The sequence below is a fragment of the Lissotriton helveticus genome, chromosome 7 (assembly GCF_964261635.1).
Source record: "Lissotriton helveticus chromosome 7, aLisHel1.1, whole genome shotgun sequence".
Taxonomy (NCBI): Eukaryota; Metazoa; Chordata; class Amphibia; order Caudata; family Salamandridae; genus Lissotriton; species Lissotriton helveticus.
This window is the reverse complement of record NC_136068.1, coordinates 1,408,802,977-1,408,825,555: the sequence shown is the minus strand read 5'-3', so window position 1 is coordinate 1,408,825,555 and position 22,579 is coordinate 1,408,802,977. Positions and strand designations below refer to the sequence as shown.

The 22,579-nt window shown below is 43.0% G+C and overlaps 1 protein-coding gene across 1 annotated transcript in view; it reads left to right on the top strand.

Moving 5' to 3' along the window:
• DNAH9 (dynein axonemal heavy chain 9) overlaps window positions 1-22,579 on the top strand; it is a 1,695,107-nt gene that overhangs the window by 1,393,390 nt on the left and 279,138 nt on the right. The window contains exon 63 of the mRNA XM_078654721.1: window positions 17,836-18,063. Coding sequence (XP_078510847.1) covers window positions 17,836-18,063 — 228 coding nt within the window. The remainder of the gene's footprint in view (window positions 1-17,835; window positions 18,064-22,579) is intronic.

The following is a 22,579-nucleotide window of genomic DNA, read 5'->3' as shown; positions in this document are numbered from 1 at the left end:
GCCATAAATATTTTTGTTTTACGAGGTAGTTTGTAAGAAAATGATTGTAAAAGGCAAACACTGTAATTAAAATGTAACATATAACAGTACAGTTATGGCTATTAAAAATACATTAGTAATATAGTATAATTGTAAACAAGATGTAAATAAGACTACAGAAATTAGCATGAATTATCACTTTAATATCAACTTTACAAACATTTTGAAAACACGATCACAGCTGGTAATCATGCATTGGCTTGTTATTACAAGCATTTCATTTTAATAAATATTTCTGATTCCCAAAAACAAATATGACAGTCTCTCAAAATAATGGCTTTTCAGTTTTAGTTGTATCTTTGATCTCCATGTCATCAAGTACTCATGAATATTACTGCCCCATGGACAGAGTCTGGCTTTACATGTCTACATATCAACATCCAATTCCATGAACACCCATCGCATGCCAGGGATGACCATCACCGCTGGTGAAGAGAAGCACAATTGGGTCAAGAATGCCCACAATACGTTGTGGTCCCATTATACCAGGGATGGGCTCAATAATGCCAAAGATGCCAACATCATGCCAAGCATTGCTAGACTAAAAGTGGGAATAATTCTAACAGGGACACCACCAATAAATTAAGAAGGAACACCATTACGCTAAGGCAAGCATTACCGCCTTCGGGTAAAGTCCGCGCTATATAAAAATGCATAAATACATGAATAAAGAAATACCGCCTTCGGGTAAAGTCCGCGCTATATAAAAATGCATAAATACATAAATAAATAAATACCGCCTTCGGGTAAAGTCTGCGCTATATAAAAATACATAATTAAATAAATAAATACATACCGCAAAACATCCTCGTTACTCTGCCGGCCTGCGACCAGGAAGTCAGGCAGGCCGGCGCGACACCCGGAAACAGGAAGTAGGAGGGCGGGAGCCTACCCCGCCTCCCACGGAAGAGCCGCGATTGGAGCCGTGTTGGGAGCAGGGAGCACCGGAGCAGGCAGGAGCCTACCCTGCGCCCCGGTGCCGAAGGAGGGAAGAAGAGTCCTGCTGCCGGCCCTTGCAGCTGAGGAGAGGAAGCCAGTGAGTGCGTTGCTGAGCGGCGGGCGGGCGGAGGGAGAGGAGCATGTAGGCGCGGGGGGGGGGCGGCCTGTGTATGTGTGTGTATGTGTGTGCGTGCGTGTGTGTATGTGTCTTGGAGTGCGTGTGTGTGACTGTGGGGGAGGGGGTGTGTGTGTGAGCGAGTGTCTGTCTGCGACGTGTGTGTGTGTGTGTGTGTGTCTGTGTCTGTGTGCATGCATGCATGCGCGGTAGGCTGGGAGGGCGGCGCATGCGCAGTAGGCTGGGAGGGCGGCGCAGGACGGAACGTGCGCGTTCGCGCAGCCAAATCCGACTGCTAAAAATCGTGCCAGTTTTGTGTCCCTCATTCCCCGGCATCAGCCGACTATAAGTCTCCGTCCCTGTTCCAGGGCGAGACCTAAAAAAGGAACATAATAAAATGTGTTCAATTTTAGAGGTCACGCCATGCTCTGTCCCTCGTAGCCTCATGATACTCATTCATTAAGCAAGATTGGAATAAAAAGTGTGACCTGAACCCCAAAAAGTATATGAGGAACTTCAGTGCCACCGAGTTTCTTCACAAAATTGGAAGCTTGCATTAAGATTTCATTAAAAACCCCTAATATTTGAACTTAGCACAGCAGTTTAACTCTGATGAGCTGTATAACTTGATTGCAAGGGACAGAGGGGCACATACATCAAACCTCATTTTTGCCATTATCAAATAGTGATTTTTAAGAAATCGCTATTTATTAATCGCAATAAGTAATGTATCAAAACAGCGTGCAAATAGTGATTTTCTAATTGCGATTCCTTAAGAATCGCAATTAGGGAATTCTTGTTTGCTCTTGCGACTCCATTCTTTCCTATGGGCCTCAAGGCCCATATGTAGGAATGGTCATGCATTGTCTAAATTGCGATAAATCTAATTGGTAATCGCAAATTAGGTAAAGCAGAGGCAAGGGTGCCTGGTTGCCTAAGACCCCCATGAGGCGCCCCAAACAAAAAAATTGCACATGTAAGGCATGCACATGCCCTTTGGAAAATGCAGTTTTGTGCATTTTTCAAAGTATGCACATGGTTAACATCAACTTCAAATTGATGTTAATTAGTGTTTCCTAAATGCACAGTTCGCATTTAGGAAAGGCTTCTTGCATGTGCAAATTGTGATTCCCTATTTGCTTTCACACTTTAGGTAATCGCAAGATATTGCGATTACCTAAATTGCGAGTCCAAAAACTTTCATCATAGGAAAAGGCTATTTTGTGATCGCAAATGGCCATTTTGTGCGAAAGGCACTGTTTGCGATCGCAAAAGTGCTTGATGCATGTGCCCCAGAATCTTGAGTAAAGTTTAGCATCATTTTCACTGTCAGGCTGTTGTGGAATTGTCCTGATTAGAAAGAGTCTGCACCTACAGGAGAGGGCTCTGAGTCAGAGGATATTGACATTTTTGCATGTCGTTGAATGACTATGGTTGCTGAGTGACACTCTACAGAGGGGCCTACCCAAACATACTAATGCAGAACAGTGCTCGAGTGCTCGACCCTGGAAGGCCTCCATCTAAACAATGCAATTTAGGAGAAAGATGAACACTCACATGTATTCACAATCTATAGGACCCCAGCTTTTCATGGTAAGCCTGAGGACCCTAGATCTGGGATTTCTAGAGCATTATTACCAGTATATCAGGGCTACCAGGTGGTCCTGTTGGATCTGAATCACAATGTCCCCTGAAGTGTTACTGGGTTTTGCCACATTGTGTGATAAGATGGCAAACCATTAAACTAGGCCAAATAGGAAGCAAATTCAGAACTTGCTTGACTCTCTCAGTTAGTAAGGAGCCAGGGTAATAAACCAAGGCTTCCTTATTCCACTGGCCCTGGTCGAGAAGTCTTTTGAGAAGTGAGGCTGGACATTTTCAGTTCCCTCGGCTCTAAGACTTCTTCAGATGACGCTCCAAAATACTTTTTAGTTGTTCTTCAGGACTGATATAACCCCTGGGCAGACACTATGTCCTGGATGTCTGGTTGAGGATGCCTCAGTACATGGCAAAGGGTAGAATAAATCTGTAAGCCAACATGTTTCAAATGCCTTTCTGACTGCAAGCAGGGAATAGACGAGGGTCTAGAAGGTGGTACGCATGAAGCCTCATTCTCTGGGGATTGGTGAACAGAGCCTAAATGCTAAATAACATCAGCACAATGAGCTACCTTGTAGACATTTTGATCCAAAGACTACTTCATGGAGTTTTGCATGTCAATTTCCCCAACAAACAACCTGTCATGGTGTTGCTGATGGTAACACACAGAGGGTAGTAAATGGTCAGTTAGCCTCTTCCACAAACACTGCATTATATGCAAGAGGATCGGTCAGTAGTCAGTGTAACAGATTAGCAGTTTGGAGATTACCAGAGCCTGATAAAATGGTTCTCAGACTTTTATTTTCTGTGTGACACTTGACATCTTCAGCTGTTGAGTCCATGAAATCATCACAGGTGAAGGTGTGTCTTCCTGAAACAAGACTGACAATATGTTAGATGAGACGTGTCTCAGCTTATTAGTGCATAAGTATCTATTATTTTAAAACCAGGCTTCTTAATGCCCTGCAGTAACCCTTGTACAAATGTGATGGTTGTAGTAATAAAATACACCCTTCAAGGCAGTTCCCAAGAAATGAGATTTTTGCATTGGCTCACAAGACCTCAACTCGGTAACTCAAACTGACACACTCCTAGTACTTCAAGCTGAACAGCTTATCTACTGGCTAGGGGCTGCCATGATCCTGAGTACCTTTGACTTTCCGTGTACTGACACATCACCCTGACTAAGAGTATAAATGTGTTGTCTGCGTTATCCAAACCTTGGTGGTCCCTTCGGTTTGAAGTACTGAAAAATGTACCAGCTACATTTCATAGACTTGTCAGAAGGCCCTGACAGAATTAAAGAATCTTATAGCTACCCATTGGTTTATTGCTCCAACTGGGGGAAAAACTGGTGTGCCTTGGTAGAGTCTTTCAGGCTTTATGCAAGGCAGACCTGACTGTCAATAATTTGCCAGATAGGGCAGAGACCTGTCCTGTAACATGGCCACCAGTTTAGCTCTGGGAATATTTTGTCTGTCTAATCAAATATCAAGGCTATCATAGACTGCGAGCCTTCCAAAACTAAGATAAATGGAGAGAAATCAAGGCCTCATTGATTATTTTGTTTAGTTTGTGAAGACTCATGCAAGCTTTGTGGCCCTTTTGACAGAGCAGGCACCAAGAAAACAAGTACAATTTAATGATTTTACCCTGGGATGTCCGAGTTCCACTGATATATTTAAGGGAAATCTGAGCTCAACTTTGGTGCTGAATGCCCCTGATTACAACAAAGAAATAGGATCAGATTCAATAAGCACTTGCATTATCATTGCATCATGTAAAGGAACACAAGTGCTTAAGTGACATTTACAAATCCATGCAAATCGGTGTTAGTCTTGGCACCATTGGCGTGGGTCTCCATTCCATTTTTTGCTGTTGCCTCCTGTGTTTTTGCTCGTCTAGATGTTTTGGACAATTTGCCACTGCTGTTCAGTACCAAAGTGCAAGTGCTCCCGTTGTAAAATTGTCGTTATGGATTAGTGATTCCATGATTGGTTTATTTGCCTCCCTTGTCAGACCCTAGTACAGTGCACTACACGTGCCCGGGACGTAGGAATCAAATGCTGCTTATAGGTTTGCAGCACATATTGTGCCGCCCATGGAAGCAGCTTGTAAAACGTGGCTCAGGCCTGCCATGGCAGAGCCTTTGTGCAGTCCTGGACTTCCGTGTTGACGTGGCCAATGCACGCACTTGCCTGTCCCCAAACCTTCCCTTTTGTTGGCTTGTTAATCACCCCTAAGGCCGGGGGCATTGTACGTGAAAGGTAGGACATGCCTGGTGTGCGTGGCGTGTCCTGACAGTGAAATGCCGCCTAGTTTGTGTTTCACTATTGCAAGGCTATCTGTTTCCATTAGCCAGGATTGGTAGTTCGGTTATAACTTCTTATAAACGTAACTGGCTCAGGGAACAAGATATAAAGGAAAAGTTTAGTGTGCCTGAACTCAGGATGACAAAACACCTTCAGAGAACAAAGACTTGTGTAGTATAAATATTGGGGCCGAGACCCCAAACTTCAGATCACTTCTGGGAAATCAAGAGGAAACCTTTGCCAAGGAGAAGAGCTGGAGAAGCTGAGGAGGAATACTGCCCCTGTGCTGTTCGCTGTCTGGGGTTGGTCTGCAGTGGCTGCTTGCTACCAAAGAAAGGAGAATAAGGACTTTGCTGTTTTGCTTTGTCACCTGCTTGAAGAAACAAGATGTGCAGAGGCTTGAAACTGAGCTTGCCTCCTGTTCTGAAGTCTCAGGAACACAGAGACGTCACCCCTTCTATCTTCCTGCATCTGGAACTGCGGTTTCAGCTGCTACAGAAGGAACTGGCAACACCAACGCCAGTGAGCAACACCGTAACCTGCCCAAAGTTGTGAGCGCTGCTCTGACTTGCGACGTGGGCCCACTGCCTGCTGCTGTGCCGCATCGACTCCGATACCGACTTCGCCATCATGGAGCCGATCCTCAAAGTGGGTGACCCTGAATCCATTGACATTGCGACATTGTAAGGAACAGTGGCTCCGGTGCCATCGTGACATTACCTCCCCGACGCAGTAAGGAACCGTCGTCTCATCTCCCCTGCCCTGCAGTAAGGAGCAGAGTCTTCACCTCCTCTGGGGTCGTAAGGAACCGACAGCTTGCAGCGCCTCCCCGATGCTGTGAGCTGTCTTTGTGTTTCATCGCTTTTCCAAGGTACTGTTCTGTGTGGGCCTGACTCCGCGCACCTCGTGGTCGGCGCCGTACTTTGGGATTTTCACCGGTCACGAAGTTGTTATAACTTCAAGTGGAGGTATTTTTTGCTAGAGACTGCATTTAAGTGAACAACCTATTTTTGAGAATACCGTAATAACTGTACTGTGGATTTTTGTCATTTGGTCTTGTTTTAAGTTTAGATAAAGATTACTTATTTTTCTAAACTGGTGTGGTGTCCATTTGTAGTGTTTTCACTGTATGTGTTCACAAATGCTTTACACACTGCCTCTGAGATAACCTTGTCTGCTTGTACCAAGCTACCAAGGGGGTGAGCAGCGGTTATTTTAGGAGTGTATCCCTCTTACCCTGACTAGAAGCAAGAGCCCTTATTTGGACAAAGGTACCTACCTCTACCAACTAGAGACCCCCATTTCTGACAATCGGTCTTTGTGTGGCCTTGTGTCACTTTCCTCCGCAATGTAACACAAGGCAGTGCCTTGTTCTGCCATGTGTTACCCTACATCAGGAAAACATTACAGGAGCGGAGCATGGGAATTCATAAGCATCCACCCATGTATTTTGAATTAAACCCAGATTTATCAAAATGGTGCCACATGTTGCGCCCACCAAAAGTTGAAATAACAAGGGGCAATATCTTTATCTTGTTACTTCCTCTTTGCATGTGTGCTGCATTCTGTAGCACTATCCTGAACATAACGCAAGCACCCTTCACCATGGCACAGAGCTGCATAGGTTGACACTAGGCAGCCACAAGTGCAAAAGTGCAGAAAGAGAGCTGAACAGCGCTGTATCTTGGTAAATGCGGTGCAGTTCAGCTTTCTCGCGTTCACTCAATGCTACACAGCAATTTGCCTTACTACACTGCATTGCCTGAATGGCTAGTAAATCTTGGTGGAGGGGACAGGCAGAGCCATCTAAATATGGAGTTGGTACATTGTAATCATAACGTTATGAGCGTGGGCAAGCAAGACAAATTCATGAAAGTAATAATTTTCTGCACAAAATAGGTGGATGGCAGTGGTGATGGGCAGGAGTCACAGTAATTGGGTCGTTGGAGAAACTAATCCTATAGTTGGTGGTCCATATTGCATGTTTTAGACCGACCACAAACACTCTGGTTGATTACTTTTATGTCTCTCTTTCTACCTGTCAAAGTAGATAAAAGGATTCCACCTTACCATGTTTTATTTTAATAGGAACTATAGATTTCTGGTATCGTCCGAGGCCCATGTATAACTGACTCTGAAAAAATAAGCTTTTATCTTGTCTGTGCACCACTTACTACTGTAGGCTGCTCCTAATGTAGACACTGATATCCATCAAATTAATCATTACTCACTCATAGGTCAGCTGTATTAGTGTAGTGCAGCCTACACACTGACAGAGAAATCAGTAATGAAAACTGCACTACCCACAATGTATCCTTTTCAGTAAATATATTATCACAAGAGGAGATAGAGAAGGAAAATAAAGAGATGCACACTGTGAGAAGGTGGCCTGGCATATGCTGTCCTCTAGTTATAGTGGGCACCTTGCACAAGTCCAAACAACCCTTATTGATGATAGTTTTAAGACAACCTTTATTGAAAGCTATCCTAGTGGTAGCTATGGAGAGCAGCATTCAGGCTACGTCTTGAAGCAGTGTAAAACAGCATGATTTACCAGATTATAACCTCTTGAATGTCTTAATGAAAGGAGAACCACACAAGGTATGTATATAAAATATGTGTATTTATTACTAAACACTCTCTAGTAATCTCTTTATGAGATTACAGAGCAAAGTACACAATTTAAATGCAATAGAACTTCAGTAAATAGCACAATATACACTGGGCCCTATGGGGGGACCAAAACATATATATTAAGAAAGTGGTATAAGAACCACGACTTGACTAGACACAATGGCTAGAGGCTGTAGAATCGCTGGGACCCCAAGGAACCACCCAAGGTAGTGACACAGGGGACCCAAGGGGGACGCATGCAGTGTGAGTACACAGGTCGCAAGCCTCGTAAGCTTCTTTGGGGAAAGTCGCGGTAGGAATTTTAAAGTTTAAGGACACTTAGGAGAGGACTTTGAGCAAACCCCTTTAGACTTAAGAGGTTCTAGGGCCAACACCCACGGGAGCACCGGAGTACTCGAGTTACCTCTCTCAGGGAAGCCGCATGCATAGGTTTCAAATGGTGTCGGGAATTGTCGTTGATTTCAATGGCGATCTGCTGCAAAGTGCTGCTGCCGTGGAGAAGAAAAGTGTCCGGTGTGATCAAGTTTCGCCCCCATGCAGGGGCTGGTACCCTGGTCAACCGGTTTGAACTGGGCTATACACAGGGACACCAAATGTGCCCCCCATGCTGAGTTCAAAGCACTCTTGAAGTGCACCCACCCAGCCCCAATGCACTAACGCCTGTCTGGGAGGTCGTGACACCTCCCTGTGACAGGAAACCTATTGTCCAGGCCCCCCCTGCCGGAGTTTCATCCAGCAGCAGGAGGCCAGACTCGTGTCTGTGGCTGTGGCATCCATTTTGTGATGCCAGGGTTCTTTTAAACTGGTACTGGGTGTACCAGTGTGGACATGTCTCTCCTTCTAGAAGGTTGGAATCATACCCCCGCCGCCAGGACTGGCGGGGGGGGGGTATGATTCCAAAGTGTTTGACACTAAACAGACATGTTTCCTTGCAGCCATTCCAAAGTTAGCATTTACCGCGAGGTTATAATGATTCTATGACAAAATATCGACTACAAAAATATCTACCTACCAAAACATCGCAACAAAAATATCGATGACAATAATATCGAGATCCTATCTCTAACAAGATAAGTAAAAAAATATCGAAAAAAATATATCGATGTCAAAAATATTGTTTTTTAGAAAATATCGTTTTATTTTAATAAAAAACAATGTAATGTAAACAAAATAATACTTATAAATGTAATATACATAGTTAAAAATATATTATAATATTTCAAATTAATAAATAATTTAACAAAAACGAATAATAATAAAGATATAATACATAGTATATACTTCATTAATAATAACTCTAAAATAATTATTTTAATAACTTATAAATAAATGAAAATATAATAAATTACAAATACATTTATATACATAAAATAATAATATAAATAACAATTAATAACAATGTAAAACTAATAAAAAAAAAAAATACATTTTGGATAGCGTACGGGTAAGAATTACTATTCCCTCTCCAGAGAGTGCAACAGCAGGGAAAGTGTTGGATAGCGTAGGGGTAACAATTACTATTCCCACTCCAGAGAGTGCAACAGTAGGGAAAGTGTTGGATAGCGTAGGGGTAAAAATTACAATTCCCACTCCAGAGAGTACAACAGTAGGGAAAGTGTTGGATAGCGTAGGGGTAACAATTACTATTCCCACTCCAGACAGTGCAACAGTAGGGAAAGTGTTGGATGGAGTAGGGGTAACAATTACTATTCCCACTCCAGAGAGTGCAACAGTAGGGAAAGTGTTGAATAGCGTAGGGGTAAAAATTACTATTCCCACTCCAGAGAGTGCAACAGTAGGGAAAGTGTTGGATAGCGTAGGGGTAACAATTACTATTCCCACTCCAGAGAGTGCAACAGTACGGAAAGTGTTGGATAGTGTAGGGGTAAAAATTACTATTCCCACTCCAGAGAGTGCAACAGTAGGGAAAGTGTTGGATAGCGTAGGGGTAAAAATTACTATTCCCACTCCAGAGAGTGCAACAGTAAGGAAAGTGTTGGATAGTGTAGGGGTAACAATTACTATTCCAACTCCAGAGAGTGCAACAGTGGGGAAAGTGTTGGATAGCGTAGGGGTAAAAATTACTATTCCCACTCCAGAGAGTGCAACAGTAAGGAAAGTGTTGGATAGCGTAGGGATAAAAATTAATATTCCCACTCCAGAGAGTGCAACAGTAGAGAAAGTGTTGGATAGCGTAGGGGTAAAGATTACTATTCCCACTCCAGAGAGTGCAACAGTAGAGAAAGTGTTGGATAGCGTAGAGGTAAAAATTACTATTCCCACTCTGGAGAGTGCAACAGTAGGGAAAGTGTTGGATAGCGTAGGGGTAAAAATAACAAACTTATAAATATTTTTTTTATAAATAATAAAAATATTAACTATTAAATAAATATAAACCATTTACAAATACCAATACATAATTATAAAAAAATGATTAGCAAAACATTTTTAACGAAAAGAATTAATAAGAAATACCATATAATAATATTTAATTACCAAATAATAATTAACAATTATATAATTAACAAAACAATTAATTAAAGAACATTATTACTTAATTACATTTAAATTACTTCCCACCCTATTCCCCTATAAACCCACAACCCGCTACAGAACATAATTATCAATTAATTAATTAAAATTAATTACCAATTAATTAAAAATAATTATCAATTACTTAAAATTAATTTATAATTCTTACTAATTAATAATTGAGTTAACATAATTAAATTACTTCCCACCCTATTCCCCTATAAACCCACAACCCGCTACGGAACATATTTATCAATTAATTAAAATTAATTACCAATTAATGAAAATTAATTACCAATTATTTAAAATTAATTTATAATTCCTACTAATTAATAATTAATTTAACATAATTAAATTACTTCCCACCCTATTCCCCTATAAACCCACAACCCGCTACAGTACTAAAATACAAAATTTAATTGAATTACATAAAAATAAATTAAAAACATAATAAATACATAATATACACAAAAATAATTTTAACATCGATATTAGTAACATCGAAATTATTAACATCGATATTACTGACATCGATATTTCCCTTCGATATTTTAACTTCGATATAATTGTATATCGATATTTAAATATCGATATTTTGTCTGCATACCGGTTATAATGCACTTAAGAGTATATAGTCTGGCTGCAACACAGAACAACCCCAGAACAACCCCAGAGATTAGATTCCGAAGGCTGCAGAGCGGCTCTGGTCATGCATGGGCACCCTCTGACACAAAACCCAGCACCCTGCCTTCAGGATTGAAAAGGCCTGCCATAGGGGTGACTGATATAAGGTAGATAAAATGAACCTATATCTAAGCAAGGGGTGCATACACCAACTTACACAGGCTGCTGTAGCAGACCTGTGGTGTCATTTTGGAAGGCTTCCCAAGGGTGGCATAATACATGCTGCTGCCCCTGGTAGGCCTCTGGGGTACCCATGCCCTGGGTACATGGTGTACCATTCACTAGGGACTAATAAGGGTACCCCAGTAAACAAACTGGAGTGTACCTAAAGTACATGGAATCATTTTAGAGAGGAAGCAGCTAGGCTGACGTCCTGGATAGGAGGGCCCCAGCCAGACTTAAGTCGAAAAACAGTAAAATATCAGCAAAACGTGGGGGTAACTATAAAGAGCAGAGCCTACTCTCCTACACACACCATACGTGCTTCAAACTGTTAACACATTTAACCATGATGAGTACCAGGAACATTATATTCCATATTACATGTCCCTAGGTGAAGACCAGATCCAATAGTTCTGCAAAAGGAGGCCCCACACACGTAATGTAGTATGCTTATTATAGGCTTGAAGACTCAACCTCATGAGTATAAGGTAGTTCCTGATGAAATAATATTCCTGGATTGCAGCTAAATATACCTCAGGGTAACCTTATAGGAGAGGATGTCTATGGGTGCTATGACCCTCCATCCATTAAAGCGAGAGTGTGACCATCTCACCTATATTACTGCCTACATGTTTCTGCCCACAAACTAGCCTAACAGTCTCAGGCCTTCATCAGGGCAATTACAAGTAGAGATACAAATCTCTCGAGTCTATACGCAGGTGAAGCGAAGACTTCATACCTTATTTGCATGGAGCTGATCTCCCAACTTGGGCAAGTAGTTACACCATTTTAGATGCTGAGGGAGGTGGGGAATCGAGGGGGCTCTTGTCACACATTTGTCGAGGAGCAATGTTCGTTTGTGTACCTACATTGGTTCTCCCTGGTCTGCCGAATGTAATACGAAATATAATGTACTTCCATATTTCCATTTTGATGCCCCATACTCACTGTAATTAGATCCTTTTCAGTAAACCCTGCAGCATTGGAAAAAATTTTGCACACTCTTTCACCTGGCTCAGTTGCTTACCATGAAGGTTTTCAGCATCTTCCAGTAATACTGTGTGAATTTGGCTAGCCCATACCTTGCTGGTGATAGACAGCACAGGCAGATTGTACACAAACGTATGAAATGGCATTGATCACCGAAATGTGACCTTTCGTCTTTGAAATTTGTAAAAAGAAGTTGCACTTTCACAGACATTTCAATAATTGTATAAAAAAGGGAGACCTTTTTGTAAATGTATAGCATGAAAGTTACACTTTTACGCTTTGAAATAGAAATAATTCTGTACAATGAATCTTGGTTCGTGCAAACCATAAATTAGCAGCTAATGCGTTGCAAAGGAGAATAAATAGCTGTCACCACAATTTGACGCTGCCACAATCTTTCACAGTAAGCAGCTAGAACAAGTACATTACTCAAAGAGAGATCTCCGTAAGTAGACACAATACTCCATATGTGACCACTGGAAAAGCTGAAAAGTATTCCAGGTGGGGTCAGATTGCTTTAGGTGTAGCCTGGATGCAATGCAGCAAAGTTGAAGATCTCACTTCTAATATTGCCTTTAGATTCGGCTTACACAGTTTAGTTTGCTTGTAACTCAGCCATCTCTAGGGTTCTACTGGCCAGGTGCTTAAGGCCTCCTTGAAGTGGATGTGAGAGGTTTTCTTTAAGAGTTGGTAAGATAGATCTCTGCAGCAAGAGCTCAACTCTCTGAGCTGCGTCTATCTAGCTGTCTATATACCCATCTATCTATCTATCTATCTATCTATCTATCTATCTATCTATCTATCCATCCATCCGTCCGCTCTGTCTGTCTGTCTGTCTGTCTATCTATGCATCCATCTATCGATGTATAAATAGATAGATAGATAGATAGATAGATAGATAGATAGATAGATAGATAGATAGACAGACAGACAACGGTTTGCTATTGAAATTAAAACTCCGAGTAAAGAATGTTATTTATACCTAGGTACGTAACAGAAAAATCACTGTTACGTTGGGTCACCTTTTACAAATTGAGGAAAGGACATGTAGGATTTCCTAGAAAGACAAATATGGTCTGCCATTTCCAATTTAAATATGTGGGCCGAACCCTGACAATAATCTCAATGCAGTGTGGACAGACACTAAGGGCCATATGTATCAGGCAAATTCGCATTCGCAAAGGCCGAAATTCTGCGAATTTCGGCCTTTGCGAATGCGAATTTGCTAAATGGAATGTATTAAGCAAAATCTGGTGCAAAATAAGGACTCCTTATTTTGCAATGCATTTAAGGAATCGCAAATTTTGCGATTCCTTAAATGCAATGTATGTAGCAAAACAATTTAGCAAAATGCCCTTAAGGAATCGCAAATTACCACCAACTTCTAGTTGGTGGTAAGTTGCGAATTCCTTGAAAAATGCAAATTTTTGCATTTTTCAAAGTGCCATGTGACGCACATGTATGTGGGCCACATATGCACCCATGCATATTTCAGGGGTGCAACAGGGTGTCCTTTGGACACCCCTGCACCCTTGAAATTATTCTTAATTTGCGATTAGCAAATTGCGAATCTCAAATTGCGAATAATTTCCCATTCATTCCACTAGGCCTCCTGGGCCTTAGAAATGAATGGGAAAGTATTCCTTAATTGCATTTCGCAATTTGCTAATCGCAATGAAGGAATTGTAAGAAATCGCTAAAAATATGTGACTTTTTACATACATACCCATTTGCGATTCTCAAATAGCAATTTCTTAAAAATCGCTATTTGAGAATCGCAAATGGGTATCTTGATACATATGGCCCTTAGTGAGTGTTCTTGTCTACTGACAACCAGTGAAATGTAACAGGTGTTGGTGTAATATGTACCAGTCCCCCAGCACTACCGATCCAGTGGCAGCATTCTGATCTGCTGTACAATACTCACGTGCTACAGTGGTGGCTTGTGAACATTGAAGGTTGTGCACTATAAATACCTGCCCATAAATTCACAAAGCACAAGAGCGATGTGTGCAAGTCTCACTTCCTCGAAGGCCGTAGTTCAGATACTGCATCCCTGAGAAATGAAGCTTCGACAGATGCATTTTACGGAATAATTTATCAAATGGCTAAAAAGACAGTCGTTTCGAAGGAGCACTAAAATAAATTAACAGAGCACAATGTTGTTAAATATTGCCTGCAACGCTATAACTATTTCAGACAACTCAACACATCTTGTTATGGGATTTTGGATGATTTAATATATTTAAACATCTAAATTGCCCTACATTTCATTTTTCAACCAAGACTCTGTTTATGACTAAAAATCAACTTGGATGGGGCGGCGGGCTTTATACAAATCTCACAATCACAGGCCATTGATAGCTGAGCTAGACACATCTTGCAGGTGTAAACGTCAGTGCTGTCTCAGTTTACAGAAACCGTACAGGATCACAAAGCAGAAAGTTCAGACCAATATTACATGCTGAATCTAAGACAGCAGTAGTAACAGTATCAATACATGGCTATATTAGAGATGAAGGGGCAGATTTACCAGCCCCTTGTGCCTCCGGTGCGTCACACCAGTGCGTCACTTTTTGTGACCCACCACAGCGCATTTCTCTGCCCCATATTTACAAATACAGGAAAAGCCACCCTACTTATCTTTTCCTCTCGTTGTAAATACGCCCCTTAACACGCAGCAATTTGCGTGAAAGGGGCGTTCCATGGGTGTTGCTGTGGTTGTTCCCATGCAACACCCATGGAACCAGACAGATTTCCAGATTTATGAGAAATCGTAAATCTGGAAATACGTCTGAATGCTACCCCAGGAGAGGTGCAACAAGGAGAAATGTATTCATTTCTGATCAGTTTTTTTCCCCTCTTGTTTCTGTGCCTGCTGCCCTCTGCAGCACACATAGAACGAGGAAATCACCTGTGGTGATTGTTTATGTACAGGAAGGTATACAGGAATTGGTCTGAATTTTAAAGGGATTGCGGCTAAAAATTATTCTAAGAAAAATCCTTTCTCAGGCTATGAGGATCCAATGGTTCGATAAGTAGCTTACTGTTAGGGTACTTACTTAAGGGTGATCAAAGCAATCAATTCCCTTCAGTTAACAAGGGTCCAGAATCCAAATGTTTAAAGGTAAGAAGGGCATAAAAGGCTGTGGTACATTAACCAAGGTCTCCATGGGTTCGATGCAAAATGAGGATTTGTATTGACATATGGGCAAAGGATGCATAAATCTTTCATATCACAGACATAATGTTACACATCTTCCTTATGCGCACAAGCAAGGAAACAAACAGTATAGCACAGAAGTGAACAGTGTGCACTGGCAGCCATCAGGCATGGTAACTGAAAAAAGACAAAAAGGGGATCAAGCTCTGGAAATTCCAAATTTAGCTGCAGTCTTCATCTATTATCCAAAATGGCATTTCAATTACTCTGTGATCAAGTTAATTTAATTCTTGGGCGTCTCTTCATTTTCATACATTGTTGCTTCACTGAGTTCGGATCATGTACTAAATTAAATAACAACGAGCCTCTAGACCAGAGCGGTATGTTAATCAAGGTTTGGGAGGCACTCCTATTGCATGCTAAGCACCACTGAGACTTTTTTGCTCAGTTTTGCATGAACAGATAAAAAAAGTTTCTAGCGTATTTAACTGTAAATAAGCATCCTTGTTCAGTCTGACTGCTCCCTCTCTTACAATTTACCTGCGATCGCTGCTTGTTTCTTAAAGGCGACCGCGTGTATTTGAATATATATATAAAATTATTAGTTATGTGATTTTAAATATATAAGGAGCCCTCTGTGCGCAGAAAGCGACAATCTGTCAACCCTTCTAAATCCAATGTAACTACAGCGAAAAAATCGATGCAGTAGGTTTGTGTTGTTACTTCTGTTATGCACTGGTAGACAATGCATCATCAATATGTGAAAAGTACATAGGTATGTCATGGTGCATACTATTGAGTATCTGTCTTGTAATCCTTTTACATAGGAAAGTGATCCTAAATAAAGGAGTTAGGGGGCTGATTATGATGGTGGGCGGACATCAGTCTGCCTGTCATCATAGCGGTGCTGGGACTACCCGCCAGACGTGCGGCGGTCCCACCAGCCCAATTCGTATGCGTCCGCCAGTATGGTTGGCGCATCCTGGCCTTTTAACATTGCTGATGGTGCTGCTGGCTGCAGCACCGTTCGCAATGGTAAAGTGCCAAGATGTGTATTTCCATGCACAACGTGGCAGGCACCACGCGGTGCCTGCCATCTTGTGCATGGAAATGTAGGTGGGTACCATGGGTACCCCAGTGAACCTACACCCTCCCACATGCAGAGGGGGCCCGCAACGGGCCCTCAAACCCAATCCCTGCTACCCTTTCCATGGCAGCATCGCCGCCAAGGAAAGGCCTCTACCAGGGCACATCCTAATATGGTGGACGGTGCCTGCTGGGCACCGCCACCATATTAGTGGCCCTTTTCGTCCTGCCAGGCAATCGGTGCGATTGCCACCGGCGGAAAAGCAGCAGACGGATTTTGCGTCTGCCGCGATACCCACAGCCATCCTAATTTGGCAGTGGGTAAATCTCATTGTGATGGCGGGACGATCGTCTCCGCCGGCCCGGTGGTGGCGGCCCTCTCACCATCATAATAAGCCCCTTAGTTCTTCCCCTCACTAAGACAGCTATATACCTCTCTTACTCCCAGTGTAGACTGAGTCCCAGACCTCACATAACCCCTGCGTCCTCAAATAATCAGTGTAATATTTTCAAATCATTCGTAGCTGGAAGGTTTATGGTCAACTGGACATTCTAATGGTTCTTTATTTCTTCTTCAATCATATGCTGGTAATTAATTCTACCTCTCGTTGGGCCGTTTCCCAAAGAGGCTACAGACATCTACCCCTTTGCCTAGAAGAAGAAGACATATTGCATTGATTTCTCACTGTTGGACTGTTGGACAAATGGCTTCTTAGCATCTGCACACAATTAAAGTGTATTGGCTAAATTAGCAAAGATCTCAATAATCAGGTTGTGGTTCCACCAAATAAAAGTATCCATACCTCTCACAGACTCCCTGTGGGTCTTAACCAGTAGGGTCCAGCCACCCTGATGTTCCCTACAGCTCTATCAACGTTAGTACTCTAAATGGGAGGTGATCTACCCAACGTATGCAGCATGCGACACTGGCAGGACCAAGGCCATGCATGGTTTTCCAGCCATGCAGCAAGGCAAGTCCCCATTTAAGGGATCTACTCCAACAACATTGTCGTCGCCCATAGCATGCCAATAAAGTAGCATGACTGTTAACAGGACAAAGGAGAGGTATTGTCCCACCTATGTGTGCTGGGGATGGTAGCCTATAATGCCCTTTGGCCAAAATATAATGCTCCTAATGGGTTTGTAATAGTAGAGCTGGCCATCTTATATATAATTTCTGACGCAAGGTTTGTTGATTTTGAAAAATCACTTTTGTGTCAGAACTCAGCTGTTGAAGACACTATCTTTTTAACTTGGTGTGATTACACAATGAGTATCGAGGAATTCAGTTTCTGGCTATATGGCTATATTAGTGGTCATGGTATTAAGACAACTAATAGGATAATGTTTGCTTTTTCACAATGTCTACCCATCTATTTTTGCTCATTTGATCTGTCTTTAAACCAGAAGTAAACCTCTTGCTCAGTAACGTCCACTTCCATCTCTTTTCCCAAGACACGACTATAAGTGCAAAAAGATAGTCTCGTTGAAAGTGGCTTCACAAACTATATATTTTAATTGTAGTTCCCTGCATTTCATGCGGTCTCACACTGCGACACTGTCCAATCTCCCCCTTCCAGAATATCCACCTGGTTTCAAAATGGCTGGGCACGCTGGAGAAGAAGCTGGAACAGCACAGCGAGGGAAGCCATCCGGAGTTCAGGGTTTTCATCAGCGCTGAGCCTGCCGGATCCCCTGATGGACACATCATCCCCCAGGGGATCCTGGAAAATTCCATCAAGATCACCAACGAGCCACCCACGGGCATGCACGCCAACCTGCACAAAGCGCTGGATAATTTCAATCAGGTAAAGTGCTTCATGGCAGGAGCCTAATAGCCTATGTGTGGGTGTCGTGTGCTTATGGCTCTGTCAGTGATTGGTATTCATGCACTCTTCACAACATCCAGACACGTCATCTTATTATTTTTGCCTGCACAGAGAAAATGTTCTCATCACTCCTAATTCCAACTGTAATGCACAATAATACGTCTTGAACACTTTGTTTCTCACTTGTCTTTCTATTCAATATATCTTATGAAAGGTATTAATTCAAAAATATATTGTTAAAAATAACGTTATACATAGATATTCTGCATTATTAAAAGCATAATGAACCTTATTAAGTGATATGTAAATAACATAAGATGTTCTCTGATGTAGAACTTTTATATCAGCGGAGTATCAGCCTATTGAGTATGAACTGTGGACTTTCCTGTTGTGCATGGGCGCAATGCACAATGTTTTATGCATATGTCAGTTAGGCTGATACCTGAGAATCCTAGGGCATAACTGACAGGTTATTCACCAAGCCTGTGTTGCATTATGGGGTGCCACTTACACATGCAGATATTCTTCTGGGCCAATGGCAATGTCAACATTCATAAGTGACGCCTTGAACAGTAGTTCTGAGCTCAGAGTAGTAGGGGGAGTGATAGAGAAAACGGAAGGAAAATCAGGCGAATACCTACACATTCTGAATGATCTTATATTTATTAGCAGTCACACTGACTTTTCCACGCTTCTCTGCCCTTCCACATTTCCACTAGAATGATTTAAGTGTGCAAGGTGTAAAATGCTTAAAGGGCCCATCTGGTGAATGATGTCTTAAAGCATCTCAAATTCCAGCTGATGACTTCCTCAGGCCTGTTGCTGATGCTAGAGATGCAGGACACTGGGTGCCCACATTAAGGGGCCTATTATGATTGCGGAATTTCCGCATCCTCCGGGCCGGCGGAAGCCACCGCCGGCCCGGAGGATGCGGGAAAACCGCAGCGGACCCACCAAAGACCCACCGCCACATTAGGATGGCTGGTGGGTCCTGGTTTCCATCCGCCGCTTTTACGCCGCGGTTGGCTTACAACCGCGGCGGAAAAGCTCTAATATGGTGGCGATGTCTCTCAGACACCGTCCGCCATATTAGGATTGCTGCCAAGATATGCTTTTCCGCGGCGGGTTTACCGCCGTTGAAAAGCATACGGATCTTCACTGCAGGGGCCCGTTGCTGGCCCCCTAGGTGAAGGGGGTGGGGGGTGCACATGGGGGGTACCTATGGTACCCCCCTGTATTTGTATGCAGAAAGCGGCAGGCACTGCGCGGTGCCTGCCACTTTCTACATACAAATGCAATGCGTGCATTTTTAACATTGCTGTGGGTGCAGTTGAAGCTGCACCCGCCGCAATGTTAAAAATAGAGGATGTGACCGCCAGGGTGGCGGTCACATCCTAATAGCACAGGAGGGAACGCCGCAGCCCATGCGGACGTTCCCTCATCCTCGGTGATCGCGGACGGACTCAAGTCCGTCCGCGATCATAATCGGCCCCATAGAATGTACCCTTAAGTTTAGCTTTGTCATAGTTTTTGTAAGGTGTGCAGAATCCTTCTTTGAAAATTATTTGCCACGAAAAAGGTTGTATGTAGTGTAGATACATGCCCATTCAATGTTAGGAAAAATGTGCTTCCTGGAATTTAATTTGAGTAGCAAAGTTATGTGTGCTTCGGGTTTAGGTGAGTCACACTAACTGTTGCAAATGGCCACCATGTGTAGGCTCTTGATTAGGCTTCTGGAGATAGTCAATTTCTTTCTCATTTATGTTCTATGTGCTCAAATTAAATAATGCGGTTCTTGATTGGATGCCACTGCAAAGTGACTTACTTATGTTTTATGTTAATGGCATTTATATAGCGCACAAATACCACTGGTCTCATGGTGGTTACCTGAAGGCTATGACAACTTGTTACTCCCAAGCATTTTTAAATAGGAAAGTTTTCAAAAATTTTTGGAAACTCTCTAGCAATCCACTCCAGACCTGCGGTATCCAGACTGAAAATGCCCTGCTGGCCAGGGTTGCTTTACTAAAGCATGGGCGGGTCAGCAGGTTTGCCTCAGAAAACCATAGGCAACGATCGGGCACATAGTGCCTCAAACTTTCTTTTATGTAAACTGGCACAGTGTCTTACAATGCCTTGTGTGCAATACATAAGCCCTTAAGCATGGCCCACTGTTTAACTGGCAACCAATGGAGATATTGCAGCAGCGCAGTTGCATGCGGTCAACTCGGTAGCTTAAGTAGCAATCTTACTGCAATTTTTATTGTCACCTGGAGCTTGCCCAGCCACATCTTGGGAAGGACGATGTACAGAGTATTTCAATAGTTCAACCATGACACTTTCATTGCCTACACCACAGTCCACATATTTGAAAAGGAAATAACTTTAACCCGTTTCTGGAGCTGTCTCAAGAGATCTGCGCTTCTCCCACATACCACCGCCACTTACTGGACATTGACAGGCTACTGTCCAGCTTAATGCCAAGGCTTTTAACTAATGGAAAAGTGCATAATGGGGATCCTAGTTCCAGGGACAGAAACTGTCAATCCAGGGATTTCCCTTCCTGGTGATTGCCAGCAATTTATTCTTGACTGGATTGATCTTCAAAGCTGGTATCCAGTTCAGGTGAACTGCAAGATGTTCTGTATGTTCAACCAGGACTGTGAAGAGCTCTCAATCTGCAAGACCAGGTGAGTATCATCTGCATAATTGAACAGTTGATAGTTCAGCTGTGCTAGTGCTGTAATCAACAGCTATACATACATGTTAAACAGCAATGGGGATAATGCAGATCCCTGAGGGACTGCCCAGACTAGCAACGCCCTTGCCCTGGAGACATAACCACCCGTCTTTACCCTCTGTGAGCGATCACTCAAATTAAGGATCTTAGTCACGTGGTGTAGTTACTTAAGTTACAAGGGTCGCCCTCACCTTCTTCAGCAGACGGCTTACCATAGCTCTCTTGAACATAGATGGAACTTTACCGGTCACCAAACAAGCATTTAGAAGAGACAGAAGCTCAGCCCCCCATAACTGTGAAGACTAGCTTGAAAACCTCTGGCGGGCTTGGTTCCACCGGTGAGCAGATTTAACCACAGCCAGTAAAGAGGCCAATGCCTCCAAATCCAGTAGCGGAAGTGCAGATAACTGCAGACCCTGAAAAGGAGGTACGTCTACCGGCAATAATGAGCACGGCCACAACGGAGTGCCTCTTATCTCATTTTGAATGTCCCTGGTCTTGTCCATAAAAAAGTCCTGCATCCGTTTGCAATCCCCTGTGTCTGCCACTGGGGCCTTATCTTTAATCTAGCTTAACTCTCTCAGCACCTTCATAGTCTCCTTTTGTGGATCCTGGGTCTCAGCAATCTGTAATTCATGAAAGGCTGCTTTGGTTGCCAAGATAGCCCTTTTATAGGCACTCAACTCGTTTTTTTTATAGTTTCTAAAAGCGTCCGCTCATAGTGCTTACACCATCTCATTTCACACTGACAAAGCTTCTGCTTCCTCTCCCGTAATAAGGGGTTGTACCAGGGGGCACGCATAGTCCTATGTCTTACTCTTTCCCTCCATGTTGGTGGCACCTTATCTATGGTGCCTTGAATCCAATTCATGAACCATGCACTTTCCCGTTTCACATCCTCTCCTTAATTTCGGGGTGGGGGATGTATTGAGACCCGTAGGCTGTCCACCAAATGGTCTTTATCAATTTTAGACCAACTGCGTACTCTATACCAGACTGGCAGACAGCATGCCCGCTGAGCTGGCAGAGAAATATCAAAACTAATTTGATAGTGATCTTACCAGCCACAGGGTTCAATCGCTGCTAACCTGGCTGTCCGCTGAGTGGACCCTACCAGGTCCAGAGTCTGACCCTTATCGTGAGTCTGTATCTCAACTAGGTGTTCTAAACCCAACATTTCCATCCCTTCACTGAACATAACAGTGGGGGGGTCCTTTGGGATAGCGTCTCACCAATAATTGATATCCCCCACCACTACTATCTAGTTATATCTGGAGCTCACAGCACTCATCAGTTCCAAAAATTATTGATTAAACAGGGGTGTCATATAGGGTGGGCGGTAGACTACCACAATAACCATACTGCTGGATTTCAGGTTTAATTTCACCTCCAAGACCTCGGCCCCATCCGTGGTTTCGGCGGCCACTATTCCTGTAGTGAATCGCCTCTGGGGGACAAATGCAACCTCTCCCCCTCTCTTCCCACTCGGTTCATTATGTGCAAGAAGGTGATGACAATCCGATGGCAGAGCCGCTACTATATCGGGTTCTGACTCTGCCTCCAACCACGCTTCAGTCAGTACCAAGAAATCCAACTCCTCCTCCTGCAGGAGCGATAAGATTTCCATGTTATGTTTGTGCAAGGAACATGTATTTAGCAGTGTCGCCCTTCGCTCCCCATCCGAGTCTGGGTTTTTAGTAAAGTTGTCATGCTGGTCTTGCCGCCATCCAACTCCTCCCCGACTGTACTCCTGTC